General features: G+C 39.5%; 1 protein-coding gene across 5 annotated transcripts in view; it reads right to left on the bottom strand.

Annotated features, from left to right (window-relative positions):
• Positions 1-23,119, bottom strand: part of spata6 (spermatogenesis associated 6) — an 89,594-nt gene that overhangs the window by 13,407 nt on the left and 53,068 nt on the right. For 2 of the 5 annotated variants that reach the window (XM_043699238.1, XM_043699239.1), the window contains exons 8-11: positions 22,976-23,084; positions 22,017-22,063; positions 19,040-19,221; positions 1,237-1,336 (exon numbers count right to left, since the gene is read on the bottom strand). In XM_043699238.1, the coding sequence (XP_043555173.1) occupies positions 1,237-1,336; positions 19,040-19,221; positions 22,017-22,063; positions 22,976-23,084 (438 nt within the window). Of the gene's footprint in view, positions 1-1,236; positions 1,337-9,433; positions 11,284-19,039; positions 19,222-22,016; positions 22,064-22,975; positions 23,085-23,119 lie in introns of those variants that run through there. The other 3 variants (XM_043699237.1, XM_043699240.1, XR_006312973.1) reach the window with 2 other exon arrangements.

Below are 23,119 nucleotides of genomic sequence, written 5' to 3'. Positions count from 1 at the left end.
AGAGTGAGAGGGGAAAGATATAAAAGAGACCTAAGGGCAACTTTTTCACGCAGAGGGTGGTACGTGTATGGAATGAGCTGCCAGAGGATGTGGTGGAGGCTGGTACAATTGCAACATTTAAGAGGCATTTGGATGAGTATTTGAATAGGAAGGGTTTAGAGGCATATGGGCCAGGTGCTGGCAGGTGGGACTAGATTGGGTTGGTATATCTGGTCGGCATGGACGGGTTGGACCAAAGGGTCTGTTTCCATGCTGTACATCTCTATGACTCTAATAGAATGAGTATGATTTTGGGGATGCCCTCTCTCCATCCATGGGTGGGCACGGTGGCTCAGTGGTTAGCACTGCTGCCTCACAGTGCCACAGACCCAGGTTTGATTCCAGCCTCAGGCAACTGTGTTAAGTTTACACACTTTCTCCCTGTCTGTATGGGTTTCCTCCAGGTGCTCCGGTTTCCTCCCACACACAAAGATGTGCAGATTAGGTGAATTGGCCGTGCTAAGTTGCCAGTAGTGTTCAGAGATGTATGGGTTAGGTGTATTAGTCAGGGGTAAATGTACAGTAATAGGGTAGGGGAATGGGTCTGGGTAGGTTACTCTTCAAAGGGACTTATTGGGCCAATGGCCTGCTTCCACACTGTAGGGATTCTATTCTAAGGGGTTTCACCAAGGCTGCTTGTGCTCCACTTTCCTATCTCTTCTTGTTTAGACTTTCCTGCTCCTCTGTGATATAAAGGAAGCAAAATGGATCCTGATGAAATTTACTGACACTGGAAACAACTGGCGCCTAGGACTGCATTATTTTCACCCACCCCACACGTGCCTCTGTCCAGCTCTCAGTGGGCCCTGAGAGTTAATACGTCAATTTCTTCCTACCTTCTGTATGGTATATGGCAATGAGCAATACAGTAGGATATAGAAGCTACAACAGTAATATATAAGGAGCTAATATATATAGTAATACTTTGATTGTTGAAATTTAAATTCAAATATTTTGCTTCATAAATATTTTTGTTGTACCAATACTGAACACTCTTATGTGACTTCAGGTTCAAGTTCCTGGTGGATTTTTTTCATTCATGAATTTAAATTCAAATATTTTGCTTCATAAATGTCTTCATTTTTGTTGTACCAATACTGAACACTCTTATGTGACTTCAGGTTCAAGTTCCTGGTGGATTTTTTTCATTCATGAGTTTTTTAAGATAATGGAAATCAATTTTTTTATTGTACTTACAAAATCCAGTCTTTGTCTTGCGCTGTTTGACTTCAAAACTTTTAGAACTCGCTGATGAATTTCTTCCCATTTTGTTGGCCCAAAGGATCCTGGATAAAATCTAAATTATATATAAGCATTAGTAACAAGAGCAAATCTTGCACTCATGAAAAGGTGTTCAGAGTTGAGATAGGGAGAATTTTATCCTTTGGAGATTTTCTGAGACTGTGACCAAAGATTAATGCCTGGCCACCTCCATAATCTTACTGGAGGTGCCAATTAAAGCTTGGCCTCTGCTGGGCTTTATCTGCATCATGGAAATAATCTGCTAGGAGAAAGTGAGGTCTGCAGATGCTGGAGATCAAAGTTGAAACTTTATTGCTGGAACAGCACAGCAGGTCAGGCAGCATCTGCTGCCAGGGAGATCCTGGCAGTCTCCCTGTTTAAGCCGGAGGTGCCAGTTACTTCCACTAATTGGCTACTTTCTGTTATTGGTTGTGTAGCTGAACCAATCCTCACCCACCCCATGACAAGATTGCCCAAAGACAGGATGCACAGAGTGTTTGACTAACATGTTTTTCTGCACTTCATCTTCTTCTAAAGGCACTTGTGTGTGACCTCAGACTCCCTTTCAAAATGTCAAAATACAATGAGGAGAAAGGAATATGTTAAATTTAAGCCATGTTTCTGTCAAGGTAAAAGCGTCAGTTTTTTATTTCACAAACACAGCACTATTTAAACTGAATAATTATTTAAATCTAGCGTTTGCTATTTTTCCAATTTTTGACAAAGCTCCACCCAGAACACAGATTACCTGTATTAACTGGACACATTGAAACTCCTGGGGCTTGGATTATTCAAATTCCTACCCTTGATGGTATGATATTTTACAATTTTTATGAAGAATATTTTGTGCTTTATGTTAAATTTTATTGATCATTATGGCCTTAATAAGTTTTTTTTTTGCTGAGTAGTGTAGCATTTTTTGATATTTTATTCATACCAGTACTTTCTTTCACATTTCTCGGTTTTTGCTATTAAGTAAGAAACACCATTCCAAGTAGCGAGAATAAGAATTCCTTTGTGATCCCAATATTACTGTATGGTCCAGATAGGGAAGTCATAAGAAATGCCTCATGAGACCAATTTCATCTCCCATGTCACAAATCCAGAATCAGTATTTTTAGAATCGAATAGACATATTCGATTCAGTCTTTGCACTGATATGTAAATGACACATAATAATAAGACTTAAGCTCATACCTTGGAAAGAGGAACAGTTAAATAAACAAGCATGCTTTCCGAAAAATATTCTTGTATCTCCATTTGAGGTTTGATCATGATCTTGTGCTATGCACTTGGTTCTGATATTTCAATAGTGGCAAAAATGGGCTTGGATTGGATTATAGCACAGGGGCTATAGAAGGGTACCCATATTTGTAGCTGAAAGTCACCTTTCAATAGGAAAAGATAGAAGTCATACACAAGGAGGCAGTTATATGGGAGAAGGTGCAAATAACTGCACATAATTTTGTTCATATTTTCTGCAGTCCATCAACCAATTACAAATTTAAATTGTGAAGTGTCACACGTTTATGGAGGTTGCACTTGAAGCATCATTTTCTTTTACACATACTTCTTCACTGTCCCTAAATAGCATGGCATACTTTCTAAAGTACAGAGATAGATGGCAGAAAACAGGTGTTCTTCAGTGGTTACGGAGTTTCTCAGTGGGGCTAACAGCTAATACCTGAAAAAAACCCTGCATTCTCCTAAAAGGCATTGACTTAGTCTTTCAACTTGGTCAAATAAATTAGGCATTTGAGGCTTTGTGCACTCAATGCATATTGGTTACTTCCCATTTCATTTGATATGTCTATTCGATTCTAAAAATACTGATTCTGGATTTGTGACATGGGAGATGAAATTGGTCTCATGAGGCATTTCTTATGACTTCCCTATCTGGACCATACAGTAATATTGGGATCACAAAGGAATTCTTATTCTCGCTACTTGGAATGGTGTTTCTTACTTAATAGCAAAAACCGAGAAATGTGAAAGAAAGTACTGGTATGAATAAAATATCAAAAAATGCTACACTACTCAGCAAAAAAAAAACTTATTAAGGCCATAATGATCAATAAAATTTAACATAAAGCACAAAATATTCTTCATAAAAATTGTAAAATATCATACCATCAAGGGTAGGAATTTGAATAATCCAAGCCCCAGGAGTTTCAATGTGTCCAGTTAATACAGGTAATCTGTGTTCTGGGTGGAGCTTTGTCAAAAATTGGAAAAATAGCAAACGCTAGATTTAAATAATTATTCAGTTTAAATACACCAACGTGCCACAGTCAGTGTAATTTGCAAAATTGTTACATTTTATGTGAAATTGCTGCCATGCAGGATTTCTGCAGCCATAACTATTCCATCTCTTGAATCAGTTGTTGCCTGGATGTAACACTTTGTGGGCCCCTTACAATTCTCTTAAGGTAATTATGTTTTCTTCATGCAGAATTAGCTCCTGCATCGCTACTTCCATTATACTGAAATTACACACGTCTTGTCTAAGTGGCACATGTTCACCTAATTTATTAGGCAAAAAGGACAGGATTTTGAGTTTGCAAGTTGGGGACGACAATCCATACTAAGTCTAGAACAGATATTTGACGGTGATTATTCCCAAATTGTTCATTTAGTGGCAGAGGACTGACTCACAGCACAACGTAGGGTGCTGAATAGGCTCTTGAAGCTGAGAGCCTTTTAACTTGAATAAACAGCATCCTGCAGTTTAGGCAAGACATAGAGGGGATGCTAGCACCTTGAGGATTCATCTATGAAACTTTCTACATTTTTAATTTAAAAATATAACCCCTTCTAAAGAGAACTACCACTGCAGTTCTGGCCAAGCAAGCAGGGACGACCCCAAAGCATGCCTGAAGGACAAGTTCCTGATTTTCCAGCAGGAGGTCAATTCCAGGCACCTGGTCTAGTCCCTAATTTTGGAATTTTTCTGTCATCTTTGGACAAAAGGCCTTTGATTCCTATGAATTAGCTACCTGTCTTCTGACGGCAATTCAGCCTTGAGTATCAACAGGTCACTGAACTGTAGGAAGACATCACAAAGTTCTCAAAGATCTATCCTTCAAACTTATTTACACACACACACGTGGCAAACATTACTGGAAACTTTTAAATCTCAAATTCTAAGAATAAAAAGAACTAGAATTCTCTCTTTAGAAGCTACCTACTTGTCTACAGAACGCGTGTTTGGATGATGAGTTCAGCAAGGACTATGTTCAAGCCACTGAAGTTGAAATGTCTGCTAAAATATTGTCTATGTTGCATAGCACTACATCTGCTTTATGAGGAATTGTGTTCTGTCACTTTATGCTAAACTAGCATTCCACAAAATTGAGAAATTTTAGAGATATGTGTTTCAAACTTGCTCAAAAAGAACCTGAGTAAGGCTAGACACCAATGTTTATTTTACAATCATGACAATACTGTCACTTTAAAAGATTATTTTGTCATGGGTTTTTGAGGTTGTAAAGGCAGAGGTGCAGAAATGACTTTCATCTATTAGAATACAGTGATAGTTTCACTTCTTTCTTGAAAGAAGTGAAACTATCACTGTATTCTAACAGATGAAAGGCTTAACAGACAATCAATTTTTCAATGTATAATTTCAGTTACATCACACTGCAAATTTTTGCTGTAAATTCTGTGTTACGATCGAGCCCTCCACTATCACCTGATGAAGGAGCGTAGCTCCGAAAGCTAGTGTGCTTCCAATTAAACCTGTTGGACTATAACCTAGTGTTGCGTGATTTTTAACTGAATTCCCACTATCAGTATCCTGGTCATAAACAATGACCAGAAAGTTAACTGGTTGTTGAATCTTCTTGCTACAACAGCAGGTCAGAGGCTAAGGTACTGTGGCTGGTAACCCACCTCCTGACTCTCCAAAGCCTGTCCACCAGCTACAAGCCACAATTCAGGAGTGTGATGGAATGTTATCCAGCTTCTTGGAAGAATACAGTTCCAAAAACACTCAAGAAGTATCTATCCAGAACAAAGCAATCCACTTGACTGGCACTTCATCAATATCCTTAAGCATTTAATCCATCCACCATCAATGCACAAGACACTGTAGATTAGATTCCCTACAGCGTGGAAACAGGCCATTTGGTTGGCCTAACAAGTCCACACCAACCCTCCAATGAGTAACTCACTCAGACCCATTTCCTGACATTTACCCCTGACTAATGCACCGAACACTATGGGCAATTCACCTGTGAGATAAAACCGGATCATCTGGCAGAAAACCACACAGACACAGGGAGAATGTGCAAACTCCACACAGTCAGTCACCTGAGGCAGGGAATTGAACCCATGTCCCTGGCACTGTGAGGCAGCAATGCTAACCACTAAGCCACCGTGCCACCCGCTAATGTACCTCTAAAAGACGCACTGCAGTAACTTGCTAAAATTCATTTGACACTTCTAACTCTCAACACCAACCATCTGGAAGTAAAAGTAAGCAAACATATTGGAATGCTACTGCTTGCAATTCCCCTTTAAGTTTCAAATCAACTTGAATATGAAATGTATCATTGTCCCTTCTCTTTGATGCACCAAGTTCCTGGAACTCCTGTTCCAACAGTACTGCGCCACACAGAATGTAGGGGTTTGAGGTTATCATCATCCACTTTAGGAGGGTAATTAGAAATGACAACAAATGGTGGCCACGTTAATGATGTTCATATACCATGAATGAAAATAAAAGGATTCATTGGCAAGTTGCTGCAGTGGAAGCTTAACTGTTGCTAACAAAATGTTCCATATAAAATCAAACATGAATGATTGGATTCAGAGTACTGAAGAACAGCTACACTGGAATTGAAATGTTACTTTGTTTCTCTATCCATTGATGGTGCCAGAATTGCTGGGTTTCTCTGGCACTTTCTGTTTCTATGAATGATTGAATGCATGAAATGTTTCCTGCATCCAATAACCTTTAGATCAAGAAACACTGAACCATTTTTCTTTTGGAAGCAAACGTGAATGGCATTTGTTGAAAATAAGTGTCTGAACTCCAGCCAATTTTTTTTCTGTGAACGTTCAAGTTATATTATGGGTGTGTGATTGCTCATTTCCTGTTAAATTTCAAATAGCATATAGTTAATTCATTTGCATCCAATATTTTTGTCTCACTCATCCACCACCCATCCACTGTATTTCACAGAACAAGAAATTATTGCAACAATGATTTCGAAAGAACAAATAGAGAATTCAGCCATTTGCCATTCTTACCCACTAGTCTGCGCTATTGTATAGAGCAAATGCATTGCCACTTTATTTGATGAAAATGAGATGCTCAAAGTCATTGTGACATTTCGGTTAGTCCTAGGGTTGTCTGCACCTGCTGTTGTCTAGGAACCTAGAATCTATGACTGATCTCCAGGGCTCTACTCTTGGAGATGCATGAGAAAATGTGAAAGGAGAGTTTGCGGTTTGCCTGTTCATCACTTTTTGTGTTCCATATTTAAGCTCTGGCCTCAAGTCCTTTCTGTCCACCGTCATGAAAGAGAACCCATGTGATCTAAGGAGATGCAAACACTGGCCAGATGGCATAAGCGGCATAAGTCCCAACTGAGTACAAAATTGGACAGAAGATGAGATGGATTTACAAAATATATTAAATCATCAATAAAAAATTAGTTTAAACACATTTTTCAAAGAGATTTTACAGAAATTATAGTTAATTAGAGGTGTTGTCCCAAATAGAATGCAATGAACACAAAAACACAGGACTATATAGCTATACCTGATAAAACTAGGTATCTTCAATAGGTATTTGTTCATCTTAAACAAGCTTTGTTTGAAATAAAAAACAAAGAACTGTGGATGATGGAAATCAGAAACAAAAATAGAATCAGAAATTGCTAGAAAATCTCATAGGTCTGGCAGCATTTGTGGAGAGAAAGCAGTCAACATTTCGGGACTGGTGACTCTTCTTCAGAATTGATTGCAGTGAGAAAAAGATTCTTCCAGCAATTTCTCATTTTATTTGAAATAAAGTTCACTCAACATGACATAATTTTATTTAAGTAACTGTACAAATGTAAACATGAATATTTAGAAGAGTGTAAAGGCAATAGGAGTATACTTAAGAGGGAAATCAGGAGGGCAAAAAGGGGACATGAAATAGCCTTGGCAAATAGGGTTAAGGAGAATCCAAAGGGATTTTATAAATACATTAAGGACAAAAGGGTAACTCGGGAGAGAATCGGGCCCCTCAAAGATTAGCAAGGCACCCTTTATGTGGAACCCCAGGAGTTGGGGGAGATATTAAATGAGTATTTTGCATCAGTGTTTACTGTGGAAAAGGACATGGAAGACATTAAATGTGAGGAAATAGATGGTGACAACTTGAAAAATGTCCATATTACAGAGGAGGAGGTGCTGGATGTCTTAAAAAGCATAAAGTCCCCAGGACCTGATTAGGTATACCTGAGAAATCTGTGGGAAGCTAGGGAAGTGATTGCTGGGCCACTTGCTGAGATATTTGGATCAATAGTCACAGGTGAGGTGCTGAAAGACTGGAGGTTGGCTAACGTGGTGCCAATATTTAAGAAAGGTGGTAAGGAAAAGCCAGTGAACTGTAGACCAATGAGCCTGACATCGGTGGTAGGCAAGTTGTTGGAGGGAGCCCTGAGGGACAGGATTTACATGTATTTGGAAAAAGCAAGGACTGATTAGGGACAGTCAACATGGCTTTGGGCATGGGAAATCATGTCTCACTAACGTGATTAAGTTTTTTGAGGAAGTAATGAAGAGGATTGATGAGGGCAGAGTACTGGACAAAATCTACATGGACTTCAGTAAGGTGTTCGACAAGGTTTCTCATGGGAGACTGGGTGAGCAAGTTTAGCTCACATGGAATGCAGGGAAAACTAGCCATTTGGATACAGAACTGGCTCAAAAGCAGAAGACAGACGGCGGTGGTGGAGGGCTGCCTTTCATCCTGGAGGACTGTCATCAGTGGGGTGTCACAAGGATTGATGCTGGGTGCACAGCTTTTTGTCATTTGTATAAATGATTTGGATGTGAACATAGGAAGTATAGTTAGAATGTTTGCAGATGATACCAAAATTGGAGGTGTAGTGAACAGTGAAGAAGGTTACCTCAGAGTGCAACTAGATCTTGATCAGGTGGGCCACTGGACTGAGGAGTTGCAAATGAAGTTTAGTTTAGATAAATGTGAGGTGCTGCACTTCAGAAAGGCAAATCAGGGCAGGGCTTATACATTGAATGGTAAGTTCCCGGGGAGTGTTGCTGAACATAGAGACGTTGGCGTGCAGGTTTGTAGTTCCTTGAAAGTAGAGTTGTTGGTATATAGGATAACAAAGAAGGTGTTTGGTATGCTTTTCTTTATGGCTCAGAGCATCGAGTATAAGAGTTGGGAGGTCATGTTGCCGCTGTACAGGTTAGAGGAGAAAGTGAGGACTGCAGATGCTGGAGATCAGAGCTGAAAATGTGTTGCTGGAAAAGCGCAGCAGGTCAGGCAGCATCCAAGGAGCAGGAGAATCGACGTTTCGGGCATGAGCCCTTCTTCAGGAAGAAGGGCTCATGCCCGAAACGTCGATTCTTCTGCTCCTTGGATGCTGCCTGACCTGCTGCGCTTTTCCAGCAACACATTTTCAGCTGTACAGGTTAGACCACTATTGAAATATTGTCTACAATTCTGATCTCCCTTCTATTGGAAAGATGTTGTGAAACCTGAAAGGTTTCAGAAAAGATTGACAAGGATGCTGGCAGAATTGGATGGTTTGCGCGACAGGGAGAGGCTGAGGCTGTTTTTCCTGGAGCATTGGAGATTGAGGGGTGACCTTATAGAGGTTGATAAAATCATGAGAGGCATGGATAGGGTAAATAGACAAGATCTTTTCCCCGGGGTGGGGGAGTCCAGAACTAGAGGGCAAAGGTTTAGGGTGAGAGGGGAAAAATTTAAATGGGACCTAAGGAGCAACATTTTCATGTAGAGGATGGCGTAAGGATGGAATGAGCTGCCAGAGGAAGTGGTAGAGGCTGGTACAATTACAACATTTAAACGGAATCTCAATGGGTATATGAATAGGAAGTGTTTAGAGGGAGATGGGCTAAGTGCTGGCAAATGTATGAGATTATTTTCAGACAGCTGGTTGGCATGGATGAGTTGTTTCCGTGCTGGACATCTCTCTGACTCTATGATTGTATGTGCCAAAATGAATCAGAATGCATAATGGATAAACCTGAGAAAATTATTTTATTTTGTGAAAGAATCTATGGCAAATTTATTACATAACTCAACCAAATTCAGAAAATGATTTTGGACTGATGAAACTCATACATCTTTCAAAAACATAAGCTCAAAACTATGGCTGTCATTTACGAAATCCACATATGAACTATAGGGCAAAGGAAGAGCTGCTTGAAATTGTAAGAATGAAAAGGAACCCTGAAATGTTACATTGATAAATAAAATGTCAGCATTTAGGCCATTTCAACAGCTGAAAAGCTATTGTGATTTCTTCTACAGGGCAAAGTGGAGGGCAGCAGAAAGAAGAGTCGACCTACATGTATTTGGATCTCCGATGTCAGAGATATATTTCAGGTGAGCTACTGTCAATAGCACAAGACTGAGAAGCATGACATACCATGACAGCAATGTCGGTTTAAGCAGCAGCAGTCAGTGGTACTGCTATTCATCTGCCTGCTGATATAAGTATCCACATAGCATTGAGTTGATATGATTTTGTCTTTTAGTTTTTCATCTGTGTGAAAAAAAGAAAATACTCTCCATTTTATGTATTATCTTAGTTGAATGGGCAAACTGTACACTAACATAACTTATCTACATAGTAGCTGCTCTAAAATGTCAGCAAATATTATCTGTAAAGAATATAGGATAACATCTAACCTGTTTTTTTGATACAATGAATTGTAAGATGTTGTCTTCACTTTTGCGCCCAACCTAAATAACAAACTTTCAGCAAAGTCAGTTCAAATTTTAGTAGATGAGTAATATCATTGATTCAATACAGAGGCTGATTTGCACTAAATAACTTCACTCTGAAATGCTCTCCATTCAGCAAGATGTGTGACAGTACAGCGCAAAACCCCTTAAGGTGAGGCGGTGCCAACTTCGAGTCAAAAGGTGTCAATACTTCTGACCTTTTTAAGGTTTGCTTCACCTCCTGGTAAGCTTCCTCATATTCCTGGGTCCATTTCCATATCACCGTTTTCCCAGCAACCAATTCTTGCCATAGTAATTTACAAATCCCAAGAAGATTCTCAGTTGAGACACGTTCTCTGGTGTGGGAGCCTTCATGAAAGCCTCAATCTTCTTGGGTGCCTTGTGTAGTCCCTTGCAATCAATTACATAGGTCAGGAACTCTATGGAGTCTTTAAGAACTCACATTTCTCCCTTTTACTTGTAGGCCATGTTCCTGCAACCTGCTTAGGGTTTATTCCAGGTTTTTCAAATGCTCCTCTTCAGAGGATCCAGCAACCAAAATATCATCCAGACAACACTGGATACTTGGCAATCCACTCAAACTTTGATCTATGGCCCTCTGGATTAGAGCTGGCACTGATATGAGGCCAAAAGGCAGTCACTTGTAGCGGAACAGTCCCCGAGTATCACTATTGTCAGAGGTGCTGGGACTTCACAGACACCATCTGCAAGTAGGCCTGCAATATATCAATTTTTGAGCATTTCTTTCCCTCAGCCTTCCAGTGAACAAGTCTTCAATGCATGGGAGTGGGTATTGATCTGCACACAGGACTGGGTTGACTGTGACCTTAAAGTAACCACAAATCCTCAACACGCCTTCTGTTTTTAGGACTGGGATGATTGGAGCGGCCCATTCACTGGTGGTTACTGATGCCAATGCTTTCAGGTTCACCAGCCATTCAAGTTCGGTCTCCACCTTAGGATGTATGGTGTATGATGCTGGATGTGCCTTCAGGCTTCTTGGATGAGCCTCATGCTTCAACAGTTCATTTCTCCAGGGTTCCCTTGAAGACATAGAGTTATAGAGACGTACAGTATAGAAACAAACCCTTCAGTCTAACTCATCCATGCCGACCAGATATCCTAAATTAATCTAGTTCCAGTTGCCAGCATTTGGCCCATATCCCTCTAAACCCTTCCTATTCATATAGCCATCCAGATGCTTTTGAAATGTTGTAATCGTACTAACCTCCATCACTTCCTCGCAGCTTATTCCAAGCACACACCACTCTCTGCATGAAAAATCCCTTTCGGGTTCCTTTTCCTTACACCCTTGAGTCTGCCAGCCTATTAACCATGCCAAAATTTAACTTTGATTTCTTTAATCTGACTTATGCATAATAGTCTCTTTCACTACGTCCAGAGACAGTTTCAGCATACTGGTCATTTAGCTATACTTTTACCTATACATAGCCTTTCAGTGGCATCACCTGTTCCATGTACTTCCTTAATCCTGGCAAGCTTCAATAGCAGTGCCTTTATCTTTGCCCTATATATTCATTCGGGAATCAGAGACACGTTTGCACCCATATCTATTTCCATCTTTACGGCCTTACCCACTAAGTTGGGAAGAATTAGAGAAGGCTACAGAACTCAGGAAAATAAATACTAATGTTCACGTTACAGAAGAGGAAGTGCTGGATAATCTCTGGGATTAATCTCTGGGACCTGATCCAGTGCATCCCAGAACATTGTGGGAAGTTAGGGAAGAAATTGTGGGGCCTCTTGCAGAAATATTTGAATCATTTATAACTACAGGTGAAGTTGCCAGATGACTGGAGAGTGGCTAGTGTTCAAGAAGGGATGTAAGGAGAAGCCTGGGAACAATAGATCTATGAGTCTGATTTTGGTGGTGGATAAGTTGTTGGAAGTGATTCTGAAAGATAGGATTTATATGCATTTGGGGAGGCAAGGAATGATTATGGATAGTCAACATGCTTTTGTGTGAAGAAAATCGTGTCTTACAAACTTGATTAATTTTTAATGAAGGCAGAGCGGTAGATATTGTTTACTTGGGCTGAGGTAAAGTCTTTGATAAGATTCCGCGTGGTAAATGAATTCATAAAGTTCGATCATATGGGACTCGGTGAGCTTCTCAATTGGATACAAAATTGGCTTAACGGCAGGAGACAGAGAGTGATAGTGGAGTTGTTTTCGGACTAGAGGCCTGTGATCAGCAGTGTTCCACAGGAATTGGCACTGGGTCCACTTTTGTTTGTAATTTACATAAATTATTTTTATGAGAATATAGAAGACCTGGTTAATAAGTTTGTAGATGACACCAAAGTGGATAGTGAAAAAGGTTATCTATGGTTACAAAGAGATCTTGATCAACTGGGTCAATGGAGTGGAGAGGCAAATGGAGTTTAATTTGGATAAAGGTGAGGTATTGCATTTTGGTAAACAAACAAAGGCAGGACTGTAGGGTCTTGGTAGTGTTGTAGAACAGAGAGACCAAGGGGTTCAGGGATATAATTCTTTGAATTTTGTGTCAAATATAGATAGGGTGGCTAAGAAGGCATTTAGTAGGCTTGCCTTCCTTGTCCTCTGAATTGTTTCTTTTAAACACCCCTTCTCTTGCTTCAGCTGTACTTAGTAATCAAAAAGTGTGGCGATGGAAAAGCACAGCTGGTCAGGCAGCATCCGAGGAGCAGGAGAGCTGACATTTCGAGCATAAGCCCTTCATCAGGAATGTGGTGGTTGTGTTGGGGGGGTGCTCAGAGATAAATAAGAGGGGGGTAGGTAGCTTGGAAGGTGATAGGTAGATGCTAATGGGGGTGATGTTGATAGGACAGAGCACAAGGTGGAACGAATAGGTGGGAAGGAAGATCGACAGGTGAGACAGTTCAAGAGGGCGGTGCTGAGTTGGAGGGTTGGATCTGGGATAATGTGGGTGGAGGGGAGATGAGGAAACTGGTGAAATCAACATTGATGCCTTGTGGTTGGAGGGTCGCAAGGCGGAAGATGAGGCATTCTTCCTCCAGATGTCGGGTGGCTAGGATTTGGCGGGGGAGGAGGCCCAGGACTTACATGTCCTTGGCCGATTGGGAAGTGGAGTTGAAGTAGTCAGCCAGTGGTGGGGTTGTTTGATGTGCGTATCCCAGAGATGTTCTCTGAAACATTCTGCAAGTTGGCATCCTATCTCCCCAATGTACAGGAGACCACATTGAGAGCAACGGACATAGTAGATGAAGTGTTTGGATGTGCAAGCAAATCTCTCCCGGATGTGGGAGGATCCTTTGGCACCTTGGATTGAGGTGAGACAGGGGGTGTGGTCGCAGGTTTTACACCTCTTATGGTGGTAAGGAAAGGTGCCAGAGTGGAGGGTGGATTGGTGGGGGGCATGGACCTAATGAGTCATGAAAGGAATGGTCTCTGCGGAATGCTGATAGGGTTGGGGAGGGAAATGTATCTCTTGTGGTGGGGTCTGACTGTAGGTGGCAGAAATGGCAGAGGATGATGCGTTGTATCCGGAGATTGGCTGTTTGCAACAAACAAGAAACTATGCTTGCCCATGCTTGCAAGACTAAAAGTAGTGTCCAACATCTCGTGCGATTTCACAACTAGATAAAATTTGTTAAATATTACTGAATGTGCAGTGAAGTATGTTGACATAATTTAGATTGCTAGTTGGTTTTGAGGCGTGGAGTTCTTGTGTGTACAGGAAGCTGCACATACATGCATGGCCTTTATGTTTGTAGGCAAAACAAATACAGTCACACATTGCCTGTTTCAACTCAATAAAATGGGTGACAGCCATTCTCTGATTCATTTCTGAGGGAATGCCTTAAAATTTAAGCAAAACTTAACAATTAACTATCAGTCACTTTTTTCTGCTACATTCTCCACAGCAACACCTCAACCAATCAGAATCAAACTGCGAAATAATCAGCATTGGTTTCCCTTTATATTGGTTTTTCATGCGAGTTCTCCTGAGTGGAAGAGTAGAGACTTTGACAAAATATATTTTCTTTCAGCAGTACTCAACAACAGTTACTTTGTATTTAGGCAGTAATTATATTGATATTACATACAAGAGGTACCACACACATACTGAGGCTGTTTATTTTCTGTAAACATTCATAGTTCAATGTATTTAGTTCAATTATTTTCTCCAAATAACATTCTTTCCATCAAAAAAAATTGGAACTAAGTATAATACTCAAGTATAAAGCCCAATATAAAACTCAGGTTAAAAGTTGAGACGTTGTGACCACTACTATCAAAGACCACATTTACAAATCAATGCAGAACTATTGATATTGTAAAACAGGAGGGTGAAAATCACATAACTCTAATTGTGTATTTGTAAACTGTCCTAGGAAATTGATGTTTGCTTCTAAGCTATAGTTTTCTGTGTTGATCAGATTACATTGGAGTAAAAGATTTTGAATTAGTAGAAATATCAGATGATTTTACAGTATGGTCTTAGGAAAAATTTTTATTTGTTATTGATGAATATCAGCTCATGAACATTGGAAAATTGGGCACCAAGCTAGAAAAACAGGTCAATTAAATGATTCCTGGATCCATCTGAGGAACATTTGGTTAAAACCCTCGCCGTAGTGACCCATAAAGAACTGAATCAATAACAATTTCTTGGAAAAGAAATGCAATTTCTAAATGTATGGTCTGCAATCAATATAGGAGCTGTGAAACAGGTCACAAATCAATTTTTAAAAAACGACATTCATGACCCCTGAGTTTAGAATCTCATGTTGATATACTTCTTACTGAAAACATATGTATTGAAAACCTTGCTTTTCATTTCAGACACAGCAAGACTGAAGCAAATTACTGCCTAAATTTTCATTTTTAGTTTTTTTATACACAATCTCAAAATTGCTGTCAATGATGAACTTAACATCAGTGATAATGGAGTGTTACTAAATAGCAATTGAATGACTATCAGTTAGCATTCAGGTACAGTTAATTGAAGGATACTTTAGGATTGCTAGTCAAATTTTAAACACTGTGATACTTCAGACATATGTTACACTAAGACAGCTTCTTAATGCCAGCAAACTACCTAATCAAGTCTCATGACAAAACCAACATGTTTAACATTTCATGTTAAATCAGCTTTTGTAGAGGCTAGAATTTGTAATGTCAAATATGAACTGAAAAGCTTCTCTATGTGTCATAACAATTCTTTGAACTATCTGGTCTATTGTGGAGACAATATATAGTGCTCTGGTATCACTCATGCAGCAAATCAGTATCAGCAAGAGTGGGAAAAGGTTATCCAAAGTTTCAAATGCACAAAAGCATAACAACAGATATTACTGCTAAGCTGCACAGTTGGTCAATTGTACTAAGTGGAGTTTTGATGGAGCAGCATACAGGAGAAGGGATAAATACAGAGAAAGTTGATATATTCTCCAGTCTACCAGAATTTCTGGTCATTGTCAAGCAATGCGAAGGAATCTGGTAGCCAACATGGTATGGAGATTTGTGCAGAACTAGATGTCCATTCTTTCCAGTGGTGTTCAAAATGCCGCATCTGGAAGCCAATTTCTCAGTTTCGACTACATCACAAACAGAAGCCAAGTAACATCTGAATGTTGCAAGGGAAGTTTCAGACTGAGATTGTAGGAAATGCTTATTGTCAAGCCTATTGTCAGACAAGCTCAGACTGCTAATATCATGTCTATGACACCAGCCCCCAAGATGACATGAATGATCTCTCAGCAAAACGACAAAATGTGCTTGAGGAGATTCGAAGGACTGTTGAGGCACTGTCCTGAGGAAGTAGCAATGCTCCACTGAACATTAAATTGCTTTTGCTTCCTGAAGGATAAGGGTTTATTTAAATATATAATAAGAAATAGAGAGAGGCCAAAGTGAACATAGGCATTATGAGAACGAGGCTGAGGAAATAATACTGATGAAACAGAAAATAGTAGTGGAGTTGAATAACTACTTTGCATCAATCTTTATGGTAGAAGACACTAATAGTATTCCAAAAATATTAAATAATTAGGGCCGAAAGAAGGAAAGGAAATGAATATAATAATTATCACTAAAGAAAAATTGCTAGGAAAATTAATGGTGCTAAAGGTTGATGAGACCTGAAGGATGCGTCCCAGAATATTTAAAGAAATAGCTACAGAGATGGCTGATGCATGGGTTGTAATCGTCCAAAAATTGGAAAAGTACTGGATGATTGGAAAACTGCCAACGTAGTACCTTTATTGAAAATGGGAAGGAGACAAAAACAGATAACTATAGGCCAATTATCCTGATATCAGTTATTGGCAAAATGTTAAAATCTATTATAAAGGATGTAATAACAGAGCATTTAGAAATACATAATATAATCAAGCAGAGTCAGCATGGCTTCATGGAGGGGAAATTATGCCTGAAAGATTCATTAGAGTTCTTTGAGGAGGTAAACAGGTAGAATAGATAAAGGGAATGCAGTGGATGTAATGCATTTGGATTTCCAGAAGATGTTCATTAGAGGACCACATGTTAGTCTACTTGATAGGAGGAGTTGAAGGTTTGCAAATCAGTTATGATCTTATTAAATGATGGAGCAAACTCAATGGCCTGAATAGCCTACTTCTGCTTCTCCATCTTCTGATTTTTCAGTTTTATGGACAGCATTTATCCTCCCACCACTGCCAATCTGCCAAAGCTTTGTTGATATCTATCAGACCAGACTGTAGATCATGCTGAGATAGTGCAAACCAAATGCTACTTGAGGATATCCTGCAGTCTTCCACACTGAATATTAGCAGCTTTATACCAGCCATGCTGTAGCCATTGGGGTGTCACGGTGCAGGAGCACCTGGATATGTAAAAGCACTTGGAAGAAAGGCACTAAGCAAATGTGCAGGTTAAAATTAGACTTTGTACGGAATATTGAATAGTTTGATTTTATGGTAGCTTTTATTTCAGGACTGTGGCCAACTAGGCATGAGGATAGTCAGTAATAGAGGGAAGGTAAGGTTGAGATTGTAGTTGATGAGAGAATTGGGGTTACATTCACTGATATTGCAATCAGACGAGCCGATCAGGAACTGTTTAACTGATTCGGAGATGTGTTAGTTGTGTTCCCCATCTACCCTCCTCTCACCACCCAAGTCCTCTTTTTACTCCTTTGCCTCAGTAGCTTGGCATATACTGGGTGGCCAAGTCTGTGCTAACCTAAGTCTGCTGCACATTTTATACAACCATAACAAATCGTAACATACAGTCTGGTGAGTAATGGAGGACTCCCTCTGTGTAGTTCAGCATTGGGTGCATTGTTGAAGCACTTCTATAATTTGTTCAATGTCATTTTGTATGGAACTATGGATTTGTTATTTGCACTGTGTTCATACGTGTGCAGGTTACTCACAGGTTATAAGAACCATGGGATCAAATTGCAGGCCAAGTGGAATAGAAACTAATGCATTATTGACAAGAAGCAAGTGATCTGAGCAGAACCTTGGAAGGCAGAACTATGGCCTTCAACATAAGCCACATGACTCATTGCATACTTCAGCAAATTTAAATAGTAGAGTCAGAAAAGGTGGTGCTGGAAAAGCAAAGCAGGTCAGGAAGCATCTGAGGAGCAGGAGAGTCAACATTTCAGGCATAAGGCCTTCATCAGGAATAACTTACGAAGGGCTTATGCCCCGAATTCCTGATGAAAGGCTTTTGCCCGAAATGTCGATTTTCCTGCACCTCGGATGTTGCCTGACCTGCTGTGCTTTTCCAGCACCACTCTAATCTAGACTCTGATTACTAGCATCTGTAGTCCTCACTTGTGCCTTATGCCCCAAATGTCGACTCTCCTGTTCCTCAGCTGCTGCCTGACCAGCTGTGTGCTTCCAGCGCCGCCCTTTTTGACTCTAACTCTCTAGCATCTGCACTCCTCACTTTCACCTAAATTTAAACAACAGGATAGATGACCAAATACTTCTATTAACTCTCATTAAAAACCATTCAGCAGCTTCTGAAAATATTTCATTATTGCTTTAAATAGCACTGCTTCCTGCTGGTGAACATATGCTAATTTGTCCGAGTTTAAGAGGAAACATTGACTACAGTGTTGAGTTTGAAAACAGCATCAGTGGCATCATAGCAGTGTTTCACAGGTAACAATATTTTATAACTGAAACATTAAGCACAATGCTGAAAATATAGCTCCAATGCAAAAGCTAGGTTTTCCTTAATTTGAATGAAAGAATCAAGAATTGATTCAATTAATTCCTGAAGATAAGGTGTGATGGTACTAGTTTCGTGGAAGATAATGGCCTGGTCATATTGTCACGAGACCAATAATCCAGAGACCCAGGTAGTGCTCTAAATTTCAATCCCACCATGGCAGATTTGAATTTGAATTCACTTTTAAAACCATCTGGAATTAAGGGTTTAATGACGACCATGAACCCTCTATTAATTATTGTAAAAATCCATCTGATTCATTAATGTTCTTTAGGGAAGGAAACTATTATCCTTACCCAGTCTTGCCTACATGTGACTCTAGACCCAAAGCAATGTGGTTGCTTAACTGCTCTCTGGATAATTAAGGATGGCAATGAGTTCTGGCCTGAGCACGATGCTCACATCTTGTGAATGAAAAGAAAATGTCTAACCTGTACAATCAAAGGGAATGATCAGATCAGAAGTATTAACTCACCAGAATGTATAAACATTATTCATCAAAAAGGTGCATTTACATACATATACAATACATGAACAGACATAAATATATACATCAGTGGTCTTAAATGTGCATGGATTTAAAAGAAAAGAATGAATAAATACCTTTCTCGAAGAGATAATCGATTTAACACAGGGCTTTGTTTCTGGAAGGATGAGGTTGTTAAATAGTTCATTGAAGTCGTGGTAGGGGAGAGTTGTCTGCCAGCTGGTTCTGACATAATAAGCTCATCAGTGTCTTCAAAAGAATTATCTTGCAGATCTTTCTCACGAGGTTTCTTGATCATCTAGAAGATAATAAAACAGCTGTAATTATCACTAGAAATACACAAAGGAAGCCTTGTCCTTGGCAAATACCAGTCTTTAGGAATTCAGTGGTGTCCTTATGCTTCAAAATTAAGGTCTGTCCATGCCTTTTAATTGGCAGAGACTACATAAAACAGCAATTCTGTTTTGTTAAATGAGCAAATTGCTTATGCTATGATTTGAGTTGATAATTATCAAATACAGCTTTTTTCTTTCTAATAATGAACGTGGTTGAGTAGACGATAACGTCTAAATAGTGTTAAGGTAAAAATTTGGTTCAGTATTTTCTGACTGTCCTTCGTTACGTTCCTGACATAAATCACGTATTTTTCGATCTCTCATTAGTATTGTCATGGAAAATGTATTGGTACATAAATGAAAGTTTTGCACCTATCATGCATTCCTTTCAATCCAATGCGTGCATAAAAATGCCAACGTTAACGTCACACTTTTAAACCAATTATTTTCAATTACATATTCTTGAAAAATAAAAGACTTTCTTGATCGTCAATAGAAAAACAATGTGAGGGCAAAGGTACCCCAAAAGACACACCTCATATCACATGCTGAGATCAAACTATTTATCAATTTTGATCAGTAAGGACAAAACAATCATGAAGAAAAGGAACCAAGTGCTAAAGCTTGCATTTTCTTAACTGTCAGTTTCATAGTTTTTTTCCTGTTTACTTGTGGCACATGGGCAATGCAGGCTGACCAGCACTTACTGCCTGTACCTAGCTGCTTTAGAGAAGGTGATGGTGAGCTGCCTTCTTGAACTGCTGCAATCAACATGCGATAGGTTGACCCACAATGCCCATATCGCAGAAATTCAAGATTTTTGACCCAGTGACAGTGAAGGAACAGTGATATGGTGAATCAGGATAGTGAGTGGCTTGGAGGGGAAATTGCAGATGGTGATGTTCCCATGTATCTGGTAACTTTGTCCTTCTATGTGGAAGTGGTTGTGAGTTTGGAAGATTCTGTCTAAGGATCATTTGGAAATTTCTGCATTCCTCGTGTAGACAGACCATACTGCTGCTCCTGAGTCTGGTGGTGGAGGGAGTGGATGCTTGTGGATTTGGTGTCAATCAAGTGGGTTGCTTTGTCCTGGATGGATTGAGCATTTTTTAGGACCAAAGGTTATATCCTTGCACCTGTTCATGAGTTTGTGCAATATATAACAAAAAATAATCTGACAGAGTCATACAGTATTAGAGATGTACAGACCCTTCGGTCCAACTCATTTATGCTGACCAGATATCCCAACCCAATCTAGTCCCACCTGGCAGCACCCGGACCATATCACTCCAAACCCTTCCTATTCATATACTCATCCAGATGCCTTTTAAATGTTGCAAACGTACCAGCCTCTTCCACTTCCTATGGCAGCTCATTCCATACACGTACCACCCTCTGTGTGAAAATGTTGCCCCGTAGGTCTCTTTTATTCCCCTCTCACCCTAAACCTATGCCCTCTAGTTCTGGACTCCCCAACCCTAGGGAAAAGACTTTATCTATTCATCCTATCCATGCCCCTCATGATTCTGTAAACATCTCTAAGGTCACCCCTCAGCCTCCAATGCTCCAGGGAAAACAGCCCCAGCCTGTTCAGCCTCTCCTTATAGCTCAAATCCTTCAACCTTGGCAACATCCTTTTTAAATCTTTTCTGAACCCTTTCAAGTTTCACAACATCATTCCGATAGGAAGGAAACACAATTGCTCGCAATATTTAAACAGTGGCCTAACCAATGCCCTGCACAACCACAACATGACCTCCCAACTCCTGTACTCAATACTCTGACCAATAAAAGAAAGCATACCAAACGCCTTCTTCACTAGGAGGAGAAAGTGAGGTCTGCAGATGCTGGAGATCAGAGCTGAAAATGTGTTGCTGGAGAAGCGCAGCAGGTCAGGCAGCATCCAGGGAACAGGAGAATTGATGTTTCGGGCATCCTACAAGATGTCTATGTTTACCTAATTGTGGCTTCTTAAGCATTCCAATTTTAATTGCTGTACCAATGGTGGTCATGTCTTCAGCTGCCTCCACCCTAAGCTATAAAATTCCTTGCTTAAACCTCTTTTCCTTGTCTTTATCCCTTGAGACATACCTTAGAACATATCTCATCAATTTCATGGTCAACTGACCTAACAGCTTCTAATATGGTTTGGTGCCATGTTTTGTTTTATGCTGTTGCAGTGAAGTGTCTTGGAATGTTTTATTACATTAAAGATACTTTATAACTAAGTTATTTTTGTTGACAGCTTCAGGTATTCTTGCAGCAGTTTGCACTACGTGATAACCTGCCTCTTTACTGGTCCAAGTTAGAGAAAGCAGATATTACATAATTCCCCGCAAAGTTTGTCAGAGCTTTCTGACATGTTTGGTGACTTTTTGTTTGCATAATTAGCTGAAACCATGTGCTCCAGTAGTGTACAAGTGAACATAGGATTCTAACAAAAGCTGAGTGCATTGATGTCCATTCAATGGCTGATATTTATGACAATATTGGCTTTTTAAGAGCAATCTCAACAGAGAAATGTTTACAGTAAAACTATGGTGTTGCACTATATTCTGATTTACTATGAGAGTGTCAAATCAGAATATGTATAGAATATAAGAATTTTAGAAATTGGTGAAAGGGAAACAGTGTAACAAAAGGACTATGTTCACTATTTTGATTCGCTTGTCCTTTAAGTCAAAGAAATGCAACATCTATTACCAATTAGGTTCACAATTCTCAAGAGATACTTGGAACAATATTTAAAGCAAAATACATTTAATGAAGTCCTGCTTGGTCCATAGCTGCCACGAAGTGATGGATCTGAAAAGAATAAGATACACAAAGCATAATGACTGATCTATTAGATAATAACATATCAATATAGATCTTCTCATTATCAGTTAATTAAGTGACATCTGACAAAAGGTTTATCACTAATGTACAAAATGCCAGTAAAATTGCAAATTGCAAAATAAACTAAAATAATACAAAATGTGAACAGCGAAGAAGGTTACCTCAGATTAAAACAGGATCATGATCAGATGGGCCAATGGGCCGAGAAGTGGCAGATGGAGTTTAATTCAGATAAATGCGAGGTGCTGCATTTTGGGAAAGCAAATCTTAGCAGGACTTATACATTTAATGGTAAGGTCCTAGAGATTGTTGCTGAACAAAGAGACCTCGGAGTGAGAAGCAAGTTTGTGTGAAACGCAGTCAATATTAGCTGTATTCCAGAAGTAAGGAACCATGAAACATGAGCCATGTCATTCATGCAGAACATAAGAAGCCAACCACCTCTTGATGTCTGCTGTCAAGTACAAACAAACGACATGCCTAGGCACCAAAGGGAATAATGTTGTTAAGATACATTGGGTTGATTGTGTTCACTTTAGTTGTCGCTGCAATAAATAGGACCTGAATTTGCTGCAAACCTGCAATTTAGTCATGATATATTGACAGTGTATACACATATATGTAAAATCTCCTAAGTATGGTAAAAAAAGCACCTGAACAGAAAGGGACAGAGCAATGTCTGTAGCTTGCTGAATTGTCATGCAGAAAGCCAACAAAGACACAGTGGAATGAATGGCTTCTTTCTGTGCTGTAACCATTTGATGTTTCCATGATTCAACTATCAACCATATTTAAACTTAACTAAATTATAAAATTATCTAATTTTAAAATAAAGTAAAAGATTTAGCAAATTAGAACACATGAGACATTTGCCCCTACCATTATAAATCCATGAACCCAGAGGTGAGTTCTTCTGAGAACTGGGTTTAGAAGTAAGAGAAGATGAAGCAATGTACAAATCATCAGGTGGCAACAACTTATGATCAACCTGAAAAATACAAAAAACTTTGGTAAAAATTAAGT

Source organism: Chiloscyllium plagiosum, chromosome 11 (genome assembly GCF_004010195.1).
Source record: "Chiloscyllium plagiosum isolate BGI_BamShark_2017 chromosome 11, ASM401019v2, whole genome shotgun sequence".
Classification (NCBI taxonomy): Eukaryota; Metazoa; Chordata; class Chondrichthyes; order Orectolobiformes; family Hemiscylliidae; genus Chiloscyllium; species Chiloscyllium plagiosum.
Note: the sequence above shows the minus strand (reverse complement) of the source record. Positions and strands in the feature narration are given on the sequence as shown.